This window comes from Erpetoichthys calabaricus, chromosome 11 (assembly GCF_900747795.2).
Source record: "Erpetoichthys calabaricus chromosome 11, fErpCal1.3, whole genome shotgun sequence".
Lineage (NCBI taxonomy): Eukaryota > Metazoa > Chordata > Cladistia > Polypteriformes > Polypteridae > Erpetoichthys > Erpetoichthys calabaricus.
The window spans coordinates 28,426,100-28,451,426 of record NC_041404.2 but is presented as its reverse complement, the minus strand read 5'-3'; the positions used below and the strand labels follow the sequence as shown (position 1 = coordinate 28,451,426).

At 37.1% G+C, this 25,327-nt stretch overlaps 1 protein-coding gene across 2 annotated transcripts in view; it reads left to right on the top strand.

Moving 5' to 3' along the window:
• larp1 (La ribonucleoprotein 1, translational regulator) overlaps nt 1–25,327 on the top strand; it is a 129,102-nt gene that overhangs the window by 83,637 nt on the left and 20,138 nt on the right. For both annotated transcript variants that reach the window (XM_028812868.2, XM_028812869.2), the window contains exons 4-11: nt 4,032–4,200; nt 8,214–8,348; nt 8,785–8,940; nt 14,876–15,038; nt 16,206–16,350; nt 17,124–17,298; nt 20,522–20,691; nt 23,377–23,742. In XM_028812868.2, coding sequence (XP_028668701.1) covers nt 4,032–4,200; nt 8,214–8,348; nt 8,785–8,940; nt 14,876–15,038; nt 16,206–16,350; nt 17,124–17,298; nt 20,522–20,691; nt 23,377–23,742 — 1,479 coding nt within the window. The remainder of the gene's footprint in view (nt 1–4,031; nt 4,201–8,213; nt 8,349–8,784; nt 8,941–14,875; nt 15,039–16,205; nt 16,351–17,123; nt 17,299–20,521; nt 20,692–23,376; nt 23,743–25,327) is intronic.

Genomic DNA, 25,327 nt, shown 5'->3' with positions numbered 1-25,327 from the left:
GTTGGAAAATGGATGGATGGATGGACAACAGTTGAACTGTAATTTTAACTATTTGGTTTTTTTTGCCTGCCAAAATATAAATGGGGATCAATTTTATTTACTGGTATTATGAATGGTTATCACTATGTATTTCTTTTTGTACTGGGTTCTGGTAAATTTGTGCTTTTGTAGTTTGTGGGAATAGACTTGTATACAGATAGGTGTTTCAGCTCAAGTGACAGAAAAACTGGCAGGGAGTGAGAACAGAACAGTTAAGGCATATGGTAGTCTGCAAATCAAAAGAATTAACTGCTTAGAATTTGTGCTTGAAAAATGAAATCTTAACTGTATATCATCCTACAGGATTGCAGAAAAAGTGTGTGCATATTTTTGTATTTATTTTACAATGATAAAATAATTACCTTTTAAGAATTTTGTGCATTAATTTAATTTTAATTTTACATGTAGGTAGAGGGGAATAGTGTTTGTAGTTCTACACAGGCTTTTCAGTTTAGTCCCTGCTTGCAGACTCTGTTGCCCTAAGCAAATTAGTTAACCAGTTTGTGCTGTAGTTGTAGAAAATATGTGGAAACAATTATACTATACCTCGGTACTATTAAAGTGACTTGTCATGGTATTAAGTATAGCGGTGGTTCCCAAACTCAGTCTTGGGAGCCCACTCTGGTTGCAGGTTTTTGTTCCAACTTCTGTTTTTAATTGGACTCCTAGCCTAATTAAGGGAGATGTTGTTTTCCATTTTCTGTATTTTGGGGTCAATGAAGTACTAGGGTGTTGTACAGTGTTAGCCATTATGAATATAGTGAAAAGTCAAGCAAAATGACACCTTTTATTAGCTAACTAAAAAGATTACATTATGCAAGCTTTCGAGGCAACTCAGGCCAAGTTTTTGGTAAATTATTACAATATACTAAGCAGTTTTATGGTGATAATGTAGTGTTGTTTTTTTTTTTTTAACAATATTTTTATTCTGATTTTTGTCTTTTTTTTTTTTCCATGCTTTCCAGTGATTTAATTATTTACTAATTAGCAAGTGATGCCAAAGTAGTTTCACCCTTTCATTAATTCAGTGTTTGCCCAGTTGTCTGCTTTACTTGTTGTATCCTGATAATGACAATTAACAATGAAGGAAGCAAACTGCACAGAAAAAGAGCAAAATAATAGGAAAACATCAAAAGAGAGTTGAGCATTTAAAGCTATAGCAGAAATAAAAAATATTTCTTAATTGTCTTGAAAATGTAAAAATCATACTGCTGTGCTTTTCTGATATAAATAAGAAGAGAATAAATATACACCAGCTGAATAAATGAGATAAAATATTACAAAATATTATTACTGATTGTGCATTTGGTAGGGATAAAACTGCAGCCAAAGGTGGTCCACAGGAACTAGTATGTGAAGCACTGGACTGTAGAAACATGCTTTGTACGTTTCATCCATGTTAGTTATGATCTTGTCCATTATTCTAACCAGCTTTGACAAAGCAGTGCCCAAAAAGAGCTTTTGCATTATATTTTTGCTTAGGAAAACTAGAGTAATGTTTTGCTTCAAACTTTTAAATATTTAGTTATTAAAATTAAAATGCTTGCAGCAAATTCTTAAGTAATGCTAATAATTTTTTGATTAAAACACATGGTGGCTTACACTTTTTTCAGGTTTTCTTTTAGAGTAGAAATCAAGGGTAAAAATAGCTTTAGCCTTACAACTTGACATCTGAAAGTAGTATCTCTGCTGTAGTTTAAAGTTGCTGCATGTTTTGAGAATAGAAACTTTTTTTTTTTTTTTTTATCAAATTCTGCTTTCTGAATTTTGGGATTTTTTTTTTTTTTAAGATTCTTAAATTTCTTTGTAACTTATTCAATTATTATTTTGTTTAGACTCGCCTACTTTAATTTTGAAATCATTTTAAATTGTTTTGTCATCAGTTTGCGGCTATTGATTTTACTTAGTACTTCATTTGCTTATTTCTTTTTTCATTGAAATACCCGAGCAAACACATTTCTTTGCTCAGTCAAATGTGTAATTTAGGTCATGTCTGGTCCAAGAATAACCAGTGTTGGATCATTATAGAAAGGATGCCCTTTTAGGGATTTCTACAACATTATACTCTGTTGCTATTTTGGGCTTGAGATATTTTGATTGATGGAGGTTAGCACTTTCATTTTGGAATCGGTAGTAAAAACATTTTGTACAAGTGTAGCTTGTGTTGATCTATTGAGCAACCTGCATAAAACATCCATTTTAGGCACTCATGGTCTTTATTTTAATATTCAATGCCACTGACAGCTTGGCCAACATTTGACATTCATTTAACTATAACATATAAATGGTAACTTTTTTTTTTTATTTTATTTTTTTTATACCTCAGTTGCATAATTTAGGTGTAATAATTAAATTATTAATAATTTGCCAAATTAACCATTCTTTACTAGGACTGTCAAATTAGCCAGAAATTGAGATTTGAATATTGAAATTAAAACAAAGTAATTATTCAAATATATTTTAATGTTGCCTAAATATTCTGGGTACTGCATATTTGTTAGTACCAAATTTACTTTTTAAATATTTCGTATTCATATGTTTACTTTTTGCTTGACGCATGAACTTGAAAGCAGTCCTTTACATACCTCATGAGATTTGTGAAATTTTGTGTCAATGGGCACAAAGTCATGTGATCAAGGAAAAGTGCAGTTTGTACACAAAAATATAGACAATCACTTGAGATTGCGCAAAGGTGTTCATTTTCAGTAAAAGATCAAGTATGCAGGACCAGGTTTGACTTGATATTTCTGTTCACACCATTTGAGTGTTGCCGACTGGAGCAAAAAATGCAAAGCAAATGGAATTAAACATTTTTTTCCCTCCCATTTCAGTTAAAACAAAAATGTAATACAGATGACTAAGCAGAGTTTCTTTGTTCCTCCTACTTTACAGTAATAACTGGTATATTTTTAAATCCTATCATTGTTTTAAGCAATGTACGTCATGTCAGAAGCCAACAGACTGTGTGTGATGCTATACATTATGTGAGGTAGCAAAATGAGCATTGCTGACGCTAAAAGGCGCTTTAAAGTGCTAATTTTAAATCTACAGTAAAAAATTTTTTTACATTTTTCCTATTTTTATTGATGACGGAATGAACAAGCTTTTGATTGGTGTGGTGAATGATTAGCAGTTCTGTCAAAATGCAGCAGTAAATCGTGGATCTGGTGTTATCTGGTGAATTATTTTGAATAGAATCGGCAGAACTATACCTTAAGGGTGCTGGAGATTGAGCATTGAAGTGAGGGAAAACCAAATCTGTCCTAAATGTTTTGAAAAGGGATGTGTTTAAGAAACAGAGGTTGTTCATTTTACTAAAGACAATATAAGCTAATGACTGAAAATTACAAAAATGCTAATCTTGAAACAGAGAAGAAAAAACAGTAAAACAGATCCGTAATATACAGGAATATTGCATTGCATGCCTGGAGTAACAAACTGCCAAAATTAGTAGGGGCTAAAGCAAACAACCATTACTTAACATTCATACATCAGTTTTTCTGTTTGAATAAGATGTTCTTATAATACATTATAATATTGTATTCAAATTGTATTGTATTCAAATTGTGACATTTGATCTGACAACCCTAGTCTTTATGGTTTGCCAGTCCTTCATGTGGTTGTGTTTTTTTTTTTTTTTTTTTTTTTTTTTTTTTTATTGCTCAGTTACTGCTATTTGTACATTCTTGGTGTTTTCATTTGCATTTTTATATCTTTACAAGTGTTCTTTTCACTGACTTAATTTTTTACTAAGTTTAAAGGAACTTTCAGATCGGGTGCTGTGTCTTTTGTACAACTTATGAAGGAACTGCAAATTAGGATATATTTGATTACAGTTTGCATATAGTAATTTAAGGGTATAGACATTCAAATTACCACCCTTAACATTTCAGAGTTTTTAGCCAAAGGTTTCATTTTTTTGGGCAATGCAGTATTTCCCTTTTTTTAAATTCCCAAAGTATCTTACTATTGAATGTGTAAACTGCTTTCAGCAACCACTAGTTGGCAAACCTCAGTTGCCGAAGAAAACTGTCCCAAAAAAAGAATCAAAGGATAAACAGGATGAAGAATGCAAGGAAAATCAAAAGGCAAAATCAGATGATTCTGGAGAGGAGAAGAATGGTGATAAAGACTCTCAGAGATATGGTCAGAAGAAAAAAGGTAAAATGTTTTTAAATCTTGAGGTTAGCCTAAGGTCTTATTTTAACTGATGAATTGCAGAACATCTAACCTAAGAAGGTACCTTCATTTTTAAGTGTACATTTTGAAAACAGATTATTGTTTTTGTGTTCTTCAATTGCAAGTGTTTATCTGACTTGCATATCTTTTTCCACAGTATTGATGAAATGAAGGGTTTCAGTCAAGTAAGAGAGTAAAAAAAAAATCTCATAAAAGCATTTATACCTAAGTACTCAGAATTGTAATACACCATTTGGTTATATTGATATAAATAAAATTATCTCCAGTGTATAATTTAAAAGCTAAATAAAGGAAAAGAGATCAAAGCAAGTTATATGGCCAGGTAGTGCTGAAAGTTGCAATAAATCAACTTTAAATAACACTTTACAACTCCTGGTTAGGGTTTAAGGATTAGTCCAGAAATTGGATTAATAAACATTGACTGATTGGAATGCAAGAGAGAAAAGGTGAGCTTTTTAGTGAGATTTAATAATCCATTGTAGATATGCAACAAATAATCAATGACAAAAACAATGAAAATATTTGTCAACAAAATTGTATTTTTATAGTTTTATTGTTACACATGGCATACATCACATCCATCCATCCATCCATCCATTGTCTCCCGCTTATCCGAGGTCGGGTCGCGGGGGCAGCAGCTTGAGCAGAGATGCCCAGACTTCCCTCTCCCCGGCCACTTCTTCTAGCTCTTCCGGGAGAATCCCAAGGCGTTCCCAGGCCAGTCGAGAGACATAGTCCCGCCAGCGTGTCCTGGGTCTTCCCCGGGGCCTCCTCCCGGTTGGACGTGCCCGGAACACCTCACCAGGGAGGCGTCCAGGAGGCATCCTGATCAGATGCCCGAGCCACCTCATCTGACTCCTCTCGATGCGGAGGAGCAGCGGCTCTACTCTGAGCCCCTCCCGGATGACTGAGCTTCTCACCCTATCTTTAAGGGAAAGCCCAGACACCCTGCGGAGGAAACTCATTTCAGCCGCTTGTATTCGCGATCTCGTTCTTTCGGTCACTACCCATAGCTCATGACCATAGGTGAGGGTAGGAACATAGATCGACTGGTAAATTGAGAGCTTCGCCTTGCGGCTCAGCTCCTTTTTCACCACGACAGACCAATGCAACGCCCGCATTACTGCGGATGCCGCACCGATCCGCCTGTCGATCTCACGCTCCATTCTTCCCTCACTCGTGAACAAGACCCCGAGATACTTGAACTCCTCCACTTGGGGCAGGATCTCGCTACCAACCCTGAGAGGGCACTCCACCCTTTTCCGGTTGAGGACCATGGTCTCGGATTTGGAGGTGCTGATTCTCATCCCAGCCGCTTCACACTCGGCTGCGAACCGATCCAGAGAGAGATGAAGATCACGGCCTGATGAAGCAAACAGGACAACATCATCTGCAAAAAGCAGTGACCCAATCCTGAGCCCACCAAACCGGACCCCCTCAACACCCTGGCTGCGCCTAGAAATTCTGTCCATAAAAGTTATGAACAGAATCGGTGACAAAGGGCAGCCCTGGCGGAGTCCAACTCTCACTGGAAACGGGTTAGACTTACTGCCGGCAATGCGGACCAAGCTCATTATTGATCAAAAGTAACATTAGATAGATAGATAGATACTTTATTAATCCCAATGGGAAACTCACATACTTCAACAGCAGCATACTGATACAAAAACAATATTAAAGAGTAATAAAAATGCAGGTAAAAACAGACAATAACTTTGAATAATGTTAATGTTTACCCCCCCACCCCCCGAGTGGAATTGCAGAGTCGCATAGTGTGGGGGAGGAACGATCTCCTCAGTCTGTCAGTGGAGCAGGACGGTGACAGCAGTCTGTCGCTGAAGCTGCTCCTCTGTCTGGAGATGATCCTGTTTAGTGGATGCAGTGGATTCTCCATGATTGACAGGAGCCTGCTGAGTGGCCATTGCTCTGCCACGGATGTCAAACTGTCCAGCTCTATGCCTACAATAGAGCCTGCCTTCCTCACCATATTCTGAGGTATGGTGCACATCAAGAATTTAGATAAGGTGGTCAGAGAGCAAAGAACCCAAATGTCTGGTATAATTTCAACTTAACAACTATTAAGAAATCCATATCTTGCAAAAATCTTTAGAAATTAGCTTGCTTGGTATGAGAGCACAACAGTGATGTAAATGCATCTAAAAATAGAACACATCAGTCCAATGGTCTTCACTCTCCCACAGTCATGCTTGGTGATAATCCAACAACACACACTCATTGAAATTTCCTTCTGTTTCTTCTGGTAGGTCAAAATTCTTATCTAAGAGTGCTGAATCGTGAGCCCTCAACAGTGATTCTTTTGATGATGGTGACAGCCAGTATTTGATGCCATACCCAAAAGAAAAAGGACACTTCACATACTCAACACTCAGTTCATCTCATGGTCTCCTGCTAATATTTAGCACATAAAATAAGACCATACACTCTAGGAAACTTTTGTGGATACCTAAAATAGTTTCAGCCTCCTTCATCTTGATGTCATTGACAGACTATTGACAGATAACTATCAGTTATCAAAATAGTTGTTAGCCATCTTGGGTTCCATGAAGGCTAATCTTCCATGACAAATCTGTCTGAGGCTTAGGTTGAAAACTTTTTGTCATTGATAATTGCAGAGGACAGAAGCATTCATGATATCATTAAAGAAATGAAGAGGTGTTATGAATGCAAAATTTAGAATGATATGAGAAGGGGAACATACCCTCACTGACTTGAGGCTTTTGAAGTTGATGGGGATAATGTAAAAAAAAAAAAAGAGTAGTTTACAAAATGTATCTAGTTAACCTGTGAATATGTTCAAGCAATAAGTTTCTAATTTATTAGTGATAAAAAGTTGTCTTGCTTACTTTTATGGGCATCCCTCATAGTGAGGTGGAATAAACCATATAAAAACATCTAATTTAAAACTATTTTGCTTTAGTTTCTTAATAAATGCATTTTTACAGACCCATTAACTAATGTTTATATGGATGGCAAGTTAGATATATGGACACTTTTTTTTTTTTTTTTTTAATAATAGAGAATTGAAAACTTGGAACTTTGTTTTCAGGAAAGCCCTGGAAGGAATTTCATAGATTCTGCATAACTCCATATCATATAAATCTGTAGGAGAACTCTGGTTTTAGTTTGGAAGAATAAATGAATGGTCTTTTGGATGAATTTTAAAAACCTTTTAATATCATCTTTGTGCTGTTATAAATGTGTTTCTTTAAAAGAAACTGCAAATATAATTTTTCCGTTTTTCTGATTATTAAACAGTCTATATTTTCAGATCTTTTCTCTTATGAGTATCTTTGTTTTCTTTTTGACATGCAATTTACCTTTTACATACCAAGTGTGTATGTACATTTTCAATTTAATCCTATGAGCACAACGTCTCTTGATTAACAACTTCATTAATGGTTGCTCCTTACTCTAAACTTTGTGCTATGCACCATCTAGTGGCGAATTAAGATATTTCATGATATTTTAGATTTTTTTATTGGATTTCATCAGTAAAACTAGTGTGATTAGAATGCAATAATACACTCTTGACCATCTAAAAAAAAAGTATTTGAAACCAATTTGGTTAATTGTTTATTTTTAATGTTACATGCTAATGGCAAAATAAGTCCATGCCTCATGTAATATTTATTTTGGTAAATTTTCAAAGACGATCTTGATTTTTATTCAAATTGTTGATTGGAAATGTACCTTTGGCCTATTATTGATTGATATCAAGTCCAGTGTTGGGTGCTGAACCAAGTGCTGCTGGTGTAAAATGGGTTTTTTTGTGGCCTTGACCAGGAAAACAGTGGGTGTTGAAATTGGGAGGTGAGAAAATGAGTATTGTTCATTTTGCCTTATGTTTTTACTCCTTCTTTATTATTAGGAAATAAGCATAAGTGGGTACCATTTCCAATTGAAGTAAAATGTATTGTTTATTTTGCCTTATGTTTTTACTCCTTTATTATTAGGAAATAAGCATAAGTGGGTACCATTTCCAATTGAAGTAAAATCGGAAGGTCCAAGAGAAAGATCAGCATCCAGAAACAACAGTCGTCAGAATGAAACAAACAGACTGCCTTCAAACAGTAGGAATGATTTGAGAGGTTAGTACTTTCTGTGCTTTTTCCCCTTTTCAGCTTTTTATGTCTAAATATCTTATTAAAAATGCATTAGTGTAATTTTAAATGCTATTTACTGAAATCTTCAATATATATCTATATATGTTTTATGAAGATGTACACACAGCTGTAACCAAATTACTTAAATTGTATTTAACCTATAGATATTAATTTGTAATTGCAGAAATGTATTCCTAAAATATGAACTAAATACGTGAAGCTTACTTTGTTTGATTTTATTGAGAAATACAAATTTTGATTCATTTGAAGCTTAATCCTGCATGTTTTTAATAAGTATACCAGGTAGTTGTTAATAAGCTTTGATATAAAATGTGAAGTCTCCAGTATTCTGCTTTTCAGTATTAGGGTAAATATTTGTTAGCTGATAGGTACTGAATTCTTTCCTTATTTAAATCTGTAGACTGGCAAACTACTACCAAGCATGAACGTGAGTGGAGAGATGATCATGATGAAGTTTCCAGCGTAAAGAGTGAGGGGGCACCTTTCCGTGGAGGATATAGAGGAAGAGGACGAGGGCGAGGCAGAGGAAGGGGTCGTGGCAGGGGTGCTGGAAGAGGTTAGTAAGGCATGTGGCTGAAAACTTGAAGATGGCTACAAAACATGCTTGATAACTGTTGTTTTTATTTAATGTCTTCTAGTCACTGATAATGTATTTGTTTTTTCTATATTTTATAAAGCAAAATGTTCTTGCAGCTATCAGAATGTTTAATAGGCCTTGGCTAAGTGTTCTTTTACTGGTGTTATACCAATATATCAAGTTGGAATTACTTTATTAAAATTTTCTAATTCGAATGTATATTATTCCATTGTGTAAAAGAAATAATAAGAGTGGAGGATATTGGTTTTTATATTTAGTTAACAATTTGCCTTTTACACTTTTCTATTGGTTTGCTTTTTGCTGGCAAGGGTCACCTGAATAACTAGACAAATCCAACCACCCTAACAACTTTTTCTACCGTCATGAAAGAACATGTCCTTGGTCTTCTCCCATTAGTTTGTACGTAGTATCATTCGATGTGGCTTCCTTAATAACATACCTGGATCACCACCACCAGCTCCACTTGATTAGAAAATGCTGCAGTCCAAGCTTCTCCTCCTGAGCTTGTTAACTTGCCCTATAACTTTTTTTTTCGGTCACTTGTGCTGTGACATTTTTATTCTTACTAGTTTCTGCCTAGACTTTTTGAACATAGGTGAGAATGGGCATGTAGACTAATTGGTAATGAGCATGTACATTTAACTGGTAAACTATGAACATTCATTTTAAGTATTTACCTCTTGCTTCACCATTGTGTTCTGGTAAAATGACAGCAGAACATCTGCTGTACTGTTTGTCAATCTCATGATCTTATCTATGCTAACTTGTGAATAAGACATCAAATAACTTGAACTCCTCCAGTTAAGTTAGCTGCTCACCACTTAACCTAGATCTGGGAGTGGTCACCGCAACTGCATCACACTCTGATACAAACTGTTCCATTACATTCTAGTGAATATATTCAGATTAATGGCAAGCATAAAGATGCAACACTCGCACAGATGCAGTATCGGCCCTAGAATCCCATACTCTTAGAGCACCCTCCACAGCAAAAACTGGGGTACTTTGCATAAACCTTTTCCAAGTCTACCAAGCACACAAATTTTGACTTTACAAACTCTTACAAAAACAATACATGTGCAAGAAAAGCAAGTTGTTTCATGGCTAGGATACTGGTGTAGTGGTTTTCCTGACAATTCATGAGGCTGTTCGTTTCTTGTCAGCTATATCCCGTTGCCTTGCCATCATGCACAATGTGAAGGACCCCAAACCTAGTAACATAGTGAGAAATCCCATACTTCCAATTCCTTGGTTGTGTGTGAGTATCTGTTGCGCTTGGAATGTAAAATGTATAGGTGCCTTTTGTGATGAGAAACGATCAGTTGGCCTGGGTAATGTACTTACAGGAGTAATGTCAGAGGAGCTTGTCACAGTTCTTTTTCTGTCACCAATGGCACATACCGGCACTACTGCTGTTTTTCTATTATACATGGCCATGTTGCCACATGCCATGAGAAGTGGACCCAAAACCTGATTTTGTGCCCGAGACTAGTGAGAAATCCCATACTTCCAATTCCTTGGTTGTGTGTGAGTATCTGTTGCGCTTGGAATGTAAAATGTATAGGTGCCTTTTGTGATGAGAAACGATCAGTTGGCCTGGGTAATGTACTTACAGGAGTAATGTCAGAGGAGCTTGTCACAGTTCTTTTTCTGTCACCAATGGCACATACCGGCACTACTGCTGTTTTTCTATTATACATGGCCATGTTGCCACATGCCATGAGAAGTGGACCCAAAACCTGATTTTGTGCCCGAGACTAGTGAGAAATCCCATACTTCCAATTCCTTGGTTGTGTGTGAGTATCTGTTGCGCTTGGAATGTAAAATGTATAGGTGCCTTTTGTGATGAGAAACGATCAGTCGGCCTGGGTAATGTACTTACAGGAGTAATGTCAGAGGAGCTTGTCACAGTTCTTTTTCTGTCACCAATGGCACATACCGGCACTACTGCTGTTTTTCTATTATACATGGCCATGTTGCCACATGCCATGAGAAGTGGACCCAAAACCTGATTTTGTGCCCGAGACTGTCTGCATGACCAATTAATTGGTCTTGTTAGATGTTATCACTACATAAGCTCTGGTTTCTGACCAAGATCAATGTTCAAGGCCCAGTGGTTCGCAAGTTTTTGTGCAACAGACAGACAATCCTTAGCATTTTACTTATCGAGACTCAAGGCTGTCATTAAAGCAAAAGGTGGTTCAACAAAATATCGACATTGGTGGGTGATCCTTTATTAATCTCAGTATGTCTTGTTTTTGATTTTTTTTTTTTTACATTTTTCTGAACTGTAGCTGTCATATCTTTCCCTTGGATGTTCTAGATTGCATTGAGTAAGTAAAGCTGGGAAGAAATATTTTTTGTGTGTGTTTTTAAGGCTGTAAAGCAAAAAAAATTGGAATATTTCGAAGGGAGTGATTCTTTTCTATACCCACTGTATGTGTATGTATAAATGTATGTAATATATATATATGTATGTATGTGTGTATGTGTGTATGTGTGTATGTGTGTGTGTGTGTGTGTGTGTGTGTGTATGTATGTATGTATGTATGTATTTATGTATGTGTGTATGTGTGTGTGTGTATGTATCCACACAATAGGCCGGAGGGAGGGGTCCTCATCACTCACTCCCCAGCTTCGGGGCGTGTTCCTTAACTCTGGTTAGCTAGCGAACAAGAGAACAATTGAATTTAACTTTGATATTTAAAATAAGGTCTTGATGAGTCTGAGTCCAGATATTCTCTTAAGCGTATGTCACATTGAAAAGATAGATTACAATTCAGATTGTGGATCGTGATTTTGTGTTAAAAGGATTGCGATATGATTTTTTGGAAAGATCACCCACCCCTAATTTGACTAATCAAGTTTTCAAATTTATGTAGGATTCATTAACCCTTTGGCGAGCTACTTGGAAAGGGGTTGCGAGCTACCAGTAGCTCACGAGCGAAGTGTTGGAGACCCCTGCAATAGACTATGCTGAAACAGTTGGTGGTGATGGTGCAGAAAATGAAAACATCAACTTGCAATATCCCAGAGAATATATCTACAACCGTTAACACCATCCTGTCTTCCACTGGCTGATTTACTGTTGAAAGAAGGATGTATTGTAATGTTATTGCGTAATTTATGTATGAGTGATGGGCTATGCAATAGGATAAGATTAGTTGTATTCAGAATTGGTTGAAAAGTTCTGACATGTAAAATTTTAACAGGCGAAAAGAAAAGGATTGTAATACATCTTCCGCGGATAACATTAGACACCAAAGGATATCTTGATATGCTATTCATATTAAGACCTTTACAGTTTCCCGTTAGAATATCTTTTGCCTTGACAATTAACAAATCACAGGGACAAACATTCGAAAAAGTCGTTTATTTATTAGAGAGAAATAATATTCAGTCATGGGCAGTTATACGTTGCTTTGCCACTATGTAAGTCCAAACACGGAATCAAAATTCAGTGCGATATTGATGAAAAATGAATTCCAAATATTGTTTTTACTGAAGTTTTACTGTAAAAGTGAAAGTTTAAAAAGTATTTTCATGTTAATTTCAAACAGAACGAAAACGTATAACAACGAATACCTCCAACGCAACTATGTGTGTATGTAATATATATATATATAATCTTAATACATAATTCGCCTGCCTCCTCACCCACTCACTCACGTCCGTCCGAAGCCAAATGCGCAGTCGCCTTCTGCGCAGCTGCCCGAAAAACCTTACGAGACCGACATCCAACCCCAACATCGCGGCAGGCATCAGATTTACGGCTGCAAAAATTCAAAGAGAAAGGCGACTTCGATTAAAGCTCTAGAGGCCTGAAAGGCGATTTCGACTACAACTCGAGGCCTAATTACGCATTCTGATTAGTTACGCATTCATTCAATACACCTATATCAGGTTTGTGGTGCTTATACTTATTACTATTCCATATTGTACTGGAACATTCATCATTCAATATTATACTATAGGCCTGGAAAATTCATCAACTAACAGTACAAGCCTGTACAGTAATGAATAAAGCGGACTACAATCATTACAAAACAACTTCTTCATTACTTATCATTTGTTCTTCATACACTGCTGACACAAACTTGTGTCCGTTTCATCTTATGCTGTCGAAATGGGCTCTTTGTCTAATGTGTGTGTGTGTGTGTGTGTGTGTGTGTGTGTGTGTGTGTGTGTGTATATATATATATATATATATATATATATATATATATATATATATATATATATATACACACACACAGTGGAACCTTGGTTCACGACCATAATTCGTTCCAAAACTCTGGTCGTAAACCGATTTGGTCGTGAACCGAAGCAATTTCCCCCAAAGGATTGTATGTAAATACAATTAATCCGTTCCAGACCATACGAACTGTATGTAAATATAGATTTTTTTAAGTTTTTAAGCACAAATATAGTTAATTAAACCATAGAATGCACAGCGGAATAGTAAACTAAATGTAAAAACATTGAATAACACTGAGAAAACCTTGAACAACAGAGAAAACGAACACTGCAAGAGTTCGCGCTATACTGTAGCCTTATGACCCAATTGCTGTAAACACTGTTTAAATGAGTTTTAAGCACAGGGGAAAAAAGGAACATTTGAACAAATCCAAACTTTATTTAAAAGCCAACCATAAGCAACCAAGAAAGTAACATTGCAGGAGTTCACGCTAATAGCCTAACAACCCGATCGCTGTAAACACTGAAATGAGTTTTAAGCACAGGGAAAATAAATGAACATTTGAAAAATCAGAAATTTAATAAACAACCAAGAAAAGTAACATTGCAACAATTCACGCTACAAACTGAAAAATTAACATTTGAAAAATCCGTAATATAAAAACTAACCATAAACCACCAAGAAAACTCACCTTGCATGAGTCGAGTTCTGACATGAAGGAAGTGAGGAGGATCTGAGTGGAGAAATTCCTCACTTTTGCCACTCGTAGAAGGATAGTTTTGCAGCAAATCGCCATGAATCTTCCTGGCTTTCTCGCATAACATCGCCTCGCTTACGCTGTCTCCTGCAAGTTGCTTCTCGTTCAGCCACACTAGCAACAGTTTTTCCACCTCTTCTAGCACTTGTGGCCTCTGCCTGGTTAACACTGTAACTCCTTTTGCAACATCAGCTGCTTTAATAGACTCTGCTTTAGAATAGTCGAAATTGTAGATTTTGAGTTCTTGTACTCAGCGGCAAGATCAGTAACACGAACACCACTCTCATACTTTTCAATAATTTCTTTCTTTACTTCGATTTCAACTTTCTTCAAAACTTTCTTCTTACCACTCTTCACTTGCTTAGAAGCCGTGGTTAACTGCAAAAGTACACGAAATACTGTAGAGCACAAAGAGTTCACAGGTAAAGCACGCACGTCTGACTGAGAACAATGAACAGGGAGAGGCTGAACACGTGCTTAAATACAGTAATCGGCGCGTACGAACAGAAAGAGAAATGAAATAGAGCACAAAGAGTTCACAGCGAAAGCACACACGCACGTGCAAGCACGCATGTCTGACCAAGAACAATGCAACACGTGCGGAAGTCATCGGCGCGCACAAACCGAAAGGGAAACTGGCTTGTTCATATACCGAGTGTGTGGTCGTGAACCAAGGCAAAAGTTTGGCGAACTTTTTGGTTGTAAACCGATTTGTACGTGTACCGAGACGTTTGTGAACCAAGGTTCCACTGTGTATATGAATATGTACAAAATATATAATTTTTCATATCAAAATTTTGTTTTGTCAGAGAGACTACATAAACATTTGAGCTGTTAGAAGCACCCTATAGAGCAATATCAACAATATAAAAATTTAAAAAGAGCACTTCTGTTTATTTGACAAGGATAAAACTAATGTTTTTTTTTTTTTCTTTTAGGTCATTTTGATTACCAGTATGCCTATAAAAACTTTGATGGTAAAGATGGAGGGTACAACCAGAAATACAACAGTACTGTCACATACTATTATGACAATATCAGTAGCAATGAGTTGTATACTGTGGATCAAGAGTTGCTGAAAGACTATATTAAGAGACAAATGTAAGCAGAGAATTTCATTTTTATTACACTTTTAAGCAGAACCACTACTTCATGTTCAAATTTAAGAGGTTATAAAATTAATTGCTTCTGGTCCTGTATACAGTACACTTGTGTGTCTTTATTTTAAAGTGTTGCATTATAAATTGGTATTTTTGCCTTTATTGCTTAAAACTTGCCCTGCATAATAGATATAATGTAGTTATGGTTTTATCTGTTAAATCTGTTGTGAATATTTTAGAATGTGAAATATCTGAAAATATGTGCTTTTTGTGTTCTATTCCTGCTTGTTAAATTAATCATTTTCTACGTTTTTTTTTATTGTAGGTGTCATTAAATGCTTAGCTTATACAATTTTAAAGTGGTGAATGCTTGAGTATTGCTAAATTGTTGCAAGGAATAAGAGTTAATGTTGATAATGGTTTCAAGTTGGTAACAATCCTATTATAAAATAGGTCCCTTAAACACAGCTGTATGTATGATGGAGGTTTTGTGACATACTTAAGGCAATAATATCTGTTTTATAGCTTAATAATGCCTATATTCAGGACATTATATATCATAAGTATGTGCTGTGTAAATCCATGCCAAACAAACCATAATACTCCTCCATAGATTCTGCTTGTTTGGACATGAACAGTAACTACTTGCATCTTCAAAAATATTTAAAATTTTAGATGTTATTAATATACTGTATTTTCCATTTATTAACATGTACAGTTTTTTTCTTGGGTTATATCAATATCTGGACCATTGACTTATTTTATATTGGTATGTGTTTTTAATGTTATTTTCTAATAAACAGATACTTCGAAACACATGAAAATGATTCTGAAATTTTAGGTGCATGTTTTTTTTAACCCTTTGACAACTACCCTAGTCTCAATTTAAACTCTGCAACAAAATATAAGTTGAAAAGCATTGATAAAATTATAAGTTATTTGGCTTTATTTATTTTTCTGGTCTAAATATTGCATTTTATTTGTTTATTTTAATGTCTTGACCTTTTGGTGGAGGGTTAATTGCTCACTGATTCAGTAAAGATTAAAAATATTTTGCCCCAATTAATTTTAGACATTCTTGCATTAAATGCTTTTGTGTCCGTCTTAACCACTTGTGCATATTTATTAGTCCTTATTCTTTGAAATACTTGTGATTCTGCTTTTTCAGAGAATACTACTTCAGCATTGACAATTTGCAAAGGGACTTTTTCCTACGACGAAAAATGGATTCAGAGGGTTTTCTTCCAATTTCATTAATTGCCAGTTTCCACAGAGTCCAAGCACTGACCACAGATGTTAACCTTATCGTTCAGGTAATTTTCTCTGTGATACAAATATTTTACCCTAGATGTGTAATTTTGTTGATATTCAGGTGCTATTTAAGTTTACTTGAAGCTGACAAGTGTGTTCTTTTTACAGTATTAAAAATTTATAAAATCCCTTTGATTTAGGATTAGGTTAAGGTCCCTGTCCCTTATGTGACTTCTTAAAAAAGCTAAATGTTTGAGAAAGAAACTGGCCTATCTGGGTGAACCAAGAAAAATGAAACAAGCAGAGAGAGGGAGAGAACAGATATTTAGTCTTTAACATTTTTAGACATTGCTTAGTTATTTGTAAGCAATATTTAGTTGTATATGATGGAATAATATGATCATCTTTGTCAAAAGAATTTTTGCTGATGTAACATTTTAGTGGTAGGTACATATTTAAAACCCCTTGTGTCTTTCAGATTTGTTCTGTCAGGTACCATTTATACAGTGTTGTCTATTATCTTGCTGTTTTTTTAGGTCCTTGTCTTTTTCTGTACTCTTAATTTTACAGTTTACTAAACACAGGAAAGTACAAAGTTTTATTGTATTCTTTAAGAATGTGTGTTATCTTTAATTTTTTTTGCCTATAATTTCATAAAAATCAGTTTTCAAAAGTTATGCTCAGTTTATGACTTTCTTAATGCAATTTAAACTCTTTCTGGAATATTCAGTGTAACATTTTAATCTTTGATTTAAATTTAGGCCACAGTTAATTTGTGCTTATTTTTTATGTGAGCATAAAAATACCTTGCTTTTCTGAATGTGATTTTAAACAGGCATTGAAAGACAGCAAAGAAGTGGAGATAGTGAACTTGAAGATTCGTACAAGAAAGGAACCACAAAAATGGCCATTGCTTAGCCTGTCTGTTCCTGATCACACACAGACGGATTTCTCACAACTTATCAATTGCCCAGAATTTGTGCCCAGACAATCCTCTGAGAAACAAACAGGTACATTTAGACCTCAAAAAATGAAGGCGCATCATTCCCTTGATTTGGGAAATCTTGATCACACTGTTATAGTATGGTGATGTGAAGCTTGTTTTATAGCTGAAAACTTTCTTAACGTAACACACATTAGTACTTGTACAGGTTTAAACTTGCTGACTTCAGTGTGCCTTTTACATGCAACAGTTAAGAAAAAAAATAACATTTGGCATAGAACTTCACATCACTGTTTAGGAAAAAAGTGTATTTTTCAGTGTTGTATCTGACATGTGAAAATTCTGTTTGTGCAGGCTTGATAAATCTTTTATCACTCAAAAACTACATCTTTTCAAATAGATCGCACAAGGATAATGAATTTTATTTCTTTTTTGGCTGATGCTGCAACATTTGAGAAAGACAATTGCTTTTGAAGCCCCCTTTTTACCAGTTGGAAGGCAGGTGAAGTGATTCGCTCGTAGTCGCACTACATTAGTAGTGAGATTTGAACCCAGTTGAAATTTAGAGCATTATCCAATATGCCACATTGCTTGCACGACAGTTCCAAAACTGTATTTTCTTTTAATCTAATTTAGTTTATGTAATACCTGGTTAAGCGTTTAATGGAAGCACTGTCACATGCCATTAGTTCTTTTTTTTTTTTTTTAATTATACATTGTTGTACACAAACCAGTTTTAGGTTATTGTTTTTATTTGTACATGTAAGAGTTGCTGCCTTTTTGTCCTGTGGGACTCCGGAGTCAGCTAATAGGTACCGGCAGGCCAAGCGGAATGCGGCTTTGGTGGTTGCAGAGACAGAAACTCGGGTGTGGGAGGAGTTTGGGGAGGACATGGAGAACGACTTCTGGACGGCTTCGAGGAGATTCTGGTACACCATCCGGTGTCTCAGGAGGGGGAAGCAGTGCAGTGTCAACGCTGTATATAGTGGGGATGGTGCGCTGCTGACCTCAACTCGGGACGTTGTGGGTCGGTGGGGGGAGTACTTCAAAGACCTCCTCAATCCCAATAACATGCCTTCCAATGAGGAAGGAGAGTCTGGGGACTCGGAAGTGGGCTCTCCCATCTCTGGGACTGAGGTCACCGAGGTAGTCAAAAAAACTCCTTGATGGCAGGGCCCCAGGGGGGATACGATACGCCCGGATTTCCTCAAGGCCCTGGATGTTGTAGGACTCTTGGTTGACACGCCTCTGCAACATCGCATGGACATCAGGGACAGTGCCTCTGGATTGGCAGACCAGGGTGGTGGTCCCCCTCTTTAAGAAAGGGGACCTGAGGGTGTGTTCGAATTACAGAGGGACACACTCCTCAGCCTCCCTGGAAAAGTCTATTCGGGGGTCCTGGAGAGAGGAGGGTCCTTCGGATAGTCGAACCTCGGATTCAGGAGGAACAGTGTGGTTTTCGTCCTAGTTGCGGAACAGTGGACCAGTTCTACACCCTTGGCAGGGTCCTGGAGGGTGCATTGGAGTTTACCCACTCAGTCTACATGTGTTTTGTTGACTTGGAAAAGGCATTTGACGGTATCCCTCGGGGAATCCTGTGGGGGGTGCTCGGGGAGTATGGGGTACCGCACCCCCTGATAAGGGTTGTTCAGTCCCTGTACAACCGGTGTCAGAGCTTGGTCCACATTGCCGGCAGTAAGTCGAACCTGTTTCCGGTGAGAGTTGGACTCCACCAGGGCTGCCCTTTGTCACCAATTCTGTTAACTTTTATGGACAACATTTCTAGGCGCAGCCAGGGCGTTGAGGGAGTCCGGTTTGGTGGGCTCAGGATTGGGTCGCTGCTTTTTGCAGATGATGATGTCCTGTTTGCTTCATCAGGCCGTGATCTTCAGCTCTCTCTGGATCGGTTCGCAGCCGAGTGTGAAGTGACTGGGATGGAAAACGGCACCTCCAAATCCGAGACCATGGTCCTCAACCGGGAAGGGGTGGAGTGCCCTCTCAGGGTTGGGAGTAAGATCTTGCCCCAAGTGGAGGAGTTCAAGTATCTCGGGGTCTCATTCACGAGTGAGGGAAGAATGGACCGGGAGATCGACAGGCAGATCAGTGTGGCATCCGCAGTAATGCGGGCTCTGCATCGGTCTGTTGTGATGAAAAAGGAGCTGAGCCGTAAGGCAAAGCTCTCAATTTACCGGTCGATCTACATTCCCACCGTCACCTTTGGTCATGAGCTGTGGGTAGTGACCGAAAGAACGAGATGGCGAATACAAGCGGCTGAAATTAGTTTCCTCCGCAGGCTGTCTGGGCTTTCCTTTAAAGATAGGGTGAGAAGCTCAGTCATCCGGGAGGGGCTCAGAGTAGAACTGCTGCTCCTCCGCATCGAGAGGAGTCAGATGAGGTGGCTCGGGCATGTGATCAGGATGCCTTCCTGGTGAGGTGTTCCGGGCACGTCTAACCGGGAGGAGGCCCTGGGGAAGACCCAGGACACGCTGGAGGGACTATGTCTCTCGGCTGGCCTGGGAACGCCTTGGGATTCTCCTGGAAGAGCTAGTAGAAGTGGCTGGGGAGAGGGAAGTCTGGGCATCTCTGCTCAAGCTGCTGCCCCTGCGACCTAATCTCGGATAAGCAGAAGAGGATGGATGGATGGATGGAGAGTTGCTGCTGAACCAATTGATGTGGCTGATTTTAGTGAATAAAACTAGAAGCAGTTAATGCCTCCAGAAAGAAATCCTATGTAAAATGTTTTTTGCATTACCTAAATATTTGTCCAAAAGCTCAAAGGGCAGTGCAGCACAATGAGTAAGTGCCCAGTTAAAATCTATAAGTAGTTTTCCTAGTTAAAAGCAGAAAAAATGTCTATAAGTAGTTTCATTTGAAGTCATAACTTTTCTTACTGTTGTTTAAAGTAGACGAATAACAGTACAATAGTGATTTCAGATTATTTTTTTTAATGTACTTTAATTTGCATTCCGATTTTTTTTTTTTTTTTTTTTTTTTTTTTTTTTATAACAAAAATTGTTTGAGATATTGAATTATAGATTTGGTGGGTATTATGCAGAAAATGTATTTTATTACTCATATTAATTAAAATGGAGTAAAAGCAAATCAATTATTTGTATATGTTCTTATCAATGGTGTCTCAAGTCTCTTGCCTCTCTTTTTACATAAAGGTCACTGCCATATTGCAAATTATCACCATTGTTCTTTATGTAGCCTGTCATTTGCATTTTATAATGTTTTCACTGGGTCTCTGTATGTTTATGCTCTTTAATCCTGCTTTTCTTTAATTGAAGAGTCTGCACCTGGATCTCCAAGGGCTGTTACTCCAGAGGAATCCAAGAGTGAGGAAGCAAGCAACTTGAAAACCATGCCCAAGGGGCTTTCTGCAAGTCTGCCTGACTTGGATTCTGATACTTGGATAGAAGTCAAGAAACGGCCTAGACCATCACCTGCTAGACCTAAAGTAATAATGACTTTAAATATTCATGGGATTTTTTTAAAACTGTTTAGTCATGTTACAACAGCATCAAAGCATAAAATTTTTAAGAAGTAAACTTGAGTATACTACCTTTAATGGTCCCAACATTTCTGTAAAAGGTTTTGTGCAGTAGTATACTGTTTTTGTGGTTTTCTTTTAAGTTTTCAGTTGTCTGAGCAAATACTACAGAAAACAGTGATTTGTGAAGAAAATGGAAAATGAAGCTTAAGTGTATATAAAGTTCAGTAAATATACAAATATTTGACAATTTCTCAAAGCAAGGGAATACAAATAAGGCAACTCAAGAAACAATGAGACTACGTAATAGTAACAATACTTTTGTGATTGTGAAACCAGCTGGAATGTACCTGGGAATGATTGAGCTATAGGATATCGCTTTTAAATTAGAGTCTGTTCAGAAGTTATTTAGTTATAAGGTAGTAAAACTAGTTTTTAAGAAGGCTTGCAATTCACAGCATTTAGCTTCTCATAACTTACGATCGTGCAAACATTTTTGTGATAATGTAATCTAAATAGAATCCTTTTCACTTTAGAACAGATGTATTTAAATTCATTTTGCTCCTTACCAACTGTTTATAAATTGTATTTAGTAAAACATTTCTGTTAATATCAAATTTATATAGCAGTATGGTACAAACTGTATATATATTTGTTTTCATATTTTTAAGTACAGTAGTCTTGCTTATCAGACATAAACTGGCCGGCGGAACGTCGGATAAGCGAAATGTTGGATTATGGGAGGAGTTAAGAAAAAGCCTATTAAACGTCAAACTGTTACAATTTTACACATTACGAATCTAATAATGATGTTTTTACAACAAAACAGAAAAAAGTAACTGAAAAAATGAACTTACAGTTACAGAATTGTCTGAAGCTAAATACAGTATGTACAGTACTTAAAAAAATAAATAAATAAAAAATAAAAATGTTCAGTCCTGTGATGATTTAAAGAAATTTTTGATCATAGTCTGCTTTCCTGACGAGTGCCATTTCTTCGCTGCCAAGTCTTGCCATCTTTGCAGCTTCATTATGTCGATTCCTGTAGCTTCTTCTTGTTGCTCAATGTATTTAATTGCAGTTTCTAGAGCCTTAACTCCGTCACTCATATAGTCAACATCCGTACGAGCATATACTGTTTACTACAGCATTTTGACTGCGTGCGTGTGTGTTTGTGCTGTGACGTGCAAGTCCCCGTCTTGCACCCGAAAACACGAAGCTGAGTCTCAGTACTTTAGCAACACCAGCTTTATTCAACTTGAAACAGCAACAGCGCTGTTATTTATTGTAGCGGGATCTGCCACTCTCCTATACACAGACACAGCAGTCGGGCAGGGTCGTGGCCAAGTAATACTGTACCCTGCACATTTATAATGTTCCTTGTTCCTTGTATCACCCATCGATGGCAGGCGCTTATAGCATGTCCGCGATCTTTTCGGATTCGCTTTTACTGTGTACTGCTACAGCGCTGGGAGACTGCGATTGCTTTGGGACGCTCTTCCGCATGTCGTCCCATTGGGTGGAATCCCACAAGAGTTTAGAAACTCACACCAGCCATGATTCTTTTCAAAGGTAAAGTGCAGGTTCATTTGTTTTATGTATTTTTACTTTATATTTTGTATTAATCATTTTTATATGAATAGTTTTGGGTTGTGAAACGAATCATCATAGTTTCCATTATTTCTTATGGGGGAAATTCGCTTTGATATACGAGTGGTTTGGATTACGAGCACGTTTCCGGAATGAATTATGCTCGCAAACCGAGGTTCCACTGTAATTAGCTGCAGTAGAGTCAGGAGCAACAAAAAATAGACTACGCTTACACTCGCAACTTGCAGTTCTTGTTGCCGATTGATGCGTTTTTTTTTTTTTTTTTGCGGTGGGACTTCGGATAATACGGAATGTCAGATAAGCGAAGGTTGGATAAGCGAGACTCTACTGTATATTAAAATTTCAAGACTTAGCCTAGTAGCATGTTATCTGTCCTCGTTTTCCATATATGTCTTAGTATTAATTCATACAGTAGATGAACTCTTTGTTCTTTTTTTTTGACATGACGAAGAGCCAGTATTTCTTTTTGAAGTTTGAAATTAATGGGTGAATGAAATTTGCTTCTTTATTTAACCTGCTTTAATGCACTTTTCAGAATCCAGAACCTCTCCTAGCAGTATTCGGTTCAAATCTGAAATTAGGCCTTCTTGAAGCACATGAGTCACTTGTAAATTGTGACATTTCAGCCACTATTAGTAATTTGTGACCAATGTGTGAAGTGATTGCTAATCTCCTCTGTATGAACTTCAGATATCTTTGTGTGAGTTAAATGACTTGAATACATTTTCAGATATTCTTGAAGAATTCTGTAAGGTTTTGTTGAATTGTTTGCATTTTTATGAACAATGTTTGTGTATTTTGGATTTATTTTAACTGTTCTTTGCCAAGCTAACAAGTTCAACTGAAATTATAGTACTGTGCGCCTTATCATCTTCATGCTGTTAAAATGGTAAAAAGTAGTTTTCATACTTCATTTATGCTTTCAATATGCAATTAAGTTGCTTATGTTATCTTACTGCCTTCATTTAAAGTTCCATGTAAAATTTTTATTTGTGAAGTTATATTTTTGTAAGTTTTATATGAATATTGTATCTTTAACAGAAACAAGAAGATTTAAAGCCATCTTCACAGCAACCAGCGCCGAAAGAGGACCAAGATGAGCCAGAAGAATTAGACTTCATGTTTGATGAGGAAATGGAGCAGATTGATGGCCGTAGAAATACCTTCACTGATTGGTTAGATGAGGACTCTGATTGTGAGATTGATGACAGAGATGTAAATAAAATCCTAATTGTTACTCAGACGCCCCCATACCTGCGCAAACATCCAGGAGGTGACCGCACAGGCAACCACACTTCACGGGCTAAACTTACTTCAGAATTGGTTAAAGTTATCAATGATGGACTTTATTACTATGAACAAGACCTCTGGGATGACACATATGAGCCTGAATATGCAACTATCAAGGTGAGGTAGGGCCTTTCAAATGGCAATGTGGTGATAAGACTGTTAAATCTCTTGTACATTTTGAAAATGCATTACTACCACTTAATGTGAAAAAGCTGAATATTTCTTTTGACATCCCTTTTGAAACTTTGTGCTTTGAATTACCATATATACTCGTGTTTATGTTCTCCTGCAGATACAGTAAGTCGAGGCTTGATTTTACCATATAATTACCGGTATTTTATAATGTCAGTCATATAAGTAGAATGCGGAAAATTAACGCTATTGATCCAAGAGATTATGATATGCTAATGCCCACCTGAGAGAGTAACCATGGAGCACACTGCCTTTTTTTTCTATGTATTGTGCCCGCGTGACCACACTGTGAGTGCACTGTTTGTGGTTTTTTGTATCTCACACCCTCATATACTTTTATCATACAAGCATCCCTTATCTACAATGGAGCGTTTAGAAGAAAATATGAAGCTGGTTTTAACTTAAAAGTTGTTGAAGTGGTGAAAAAAAAATGGTAACTGCACTACTGCAACAAAAATCGATGTGTCTGAGAAACTGGTGCGAGATTGGAAGAAGCAAGAAGATGTAAAAAAAATAATAAAAATTAAGTGTTGTATTTTTTGAACGGGTGTATAAGTCGGAGTCTGATTTTGTGATTGATTTTTTGGGTTTCAAGACCCGACATACGCGAGTATATACAGTGGGGCAAAAAAGTATTTAGTCAGCCACCAATTGTGCAAGTTCTCCCACTTAAAAAGATGAGAGAGGCCTGTAATTTTCATCATAGGTATACCTCAACTATGAAAGACAAAATGAGAAAAAAAATCCAGAAAATCACATTGTCAGATTTTAAAGAATTTATTTGCAAATTATGGTGGAAAATAAGTATTTGGTCACCTACAAACAAGCAAGATTTCTGGTTTTCACAGACCTGTAAGAGGCTCCTCTGTCCTCCACTCGTTACCTGTATTAATGGCACCTGTTTGAACTCGTTATCAATATAAAAGACACCTGTCCACAACCTCAAACAGTCACACTCCAAACTCCACTATGGCCAAGACCAACGAGCTGTCAAAGGACACCAGAAACAAAATTGTAGATCTGCACCAGGCTGGGAAGACTGAATCTGCAATAGGTAAGCAGCTTGGTGTGAAGAAATCAACTGTGGGAGCAATTATTAGAAAATGGAAGACATACAAGACCACTGATAATCTCCCTCGATCCGGGGCTCCACGCAAGATCTCACCCCGTGGGGTCAAAATGATCACAAGAACGGTGAGCAAATATCCCAGAACCACATGGGGGGACCTAGTGAATGACCTGCAGAGAGCTGGGACCAAAGTAACAAAGGCTACCATCAGTAACACACTATGCCGCCAGGGACTCAAATCCTGCAGTGCCAGACGTATCCCCCTGCTTAAGCCAGTACATGTGCGGGCCCGTCTGAAGTTTGCTAGAGAGCATTTGGATGATCCAGAAGAGGATTGGGAGAATGTCATATGGTCAGATGAAACCAAAGTAGAAGTTTTTGGTAAAACTCTACTCGTTGTGTTTGGTGGAGAAAGAATGCTGAGTTGCATCTAAAGAACAC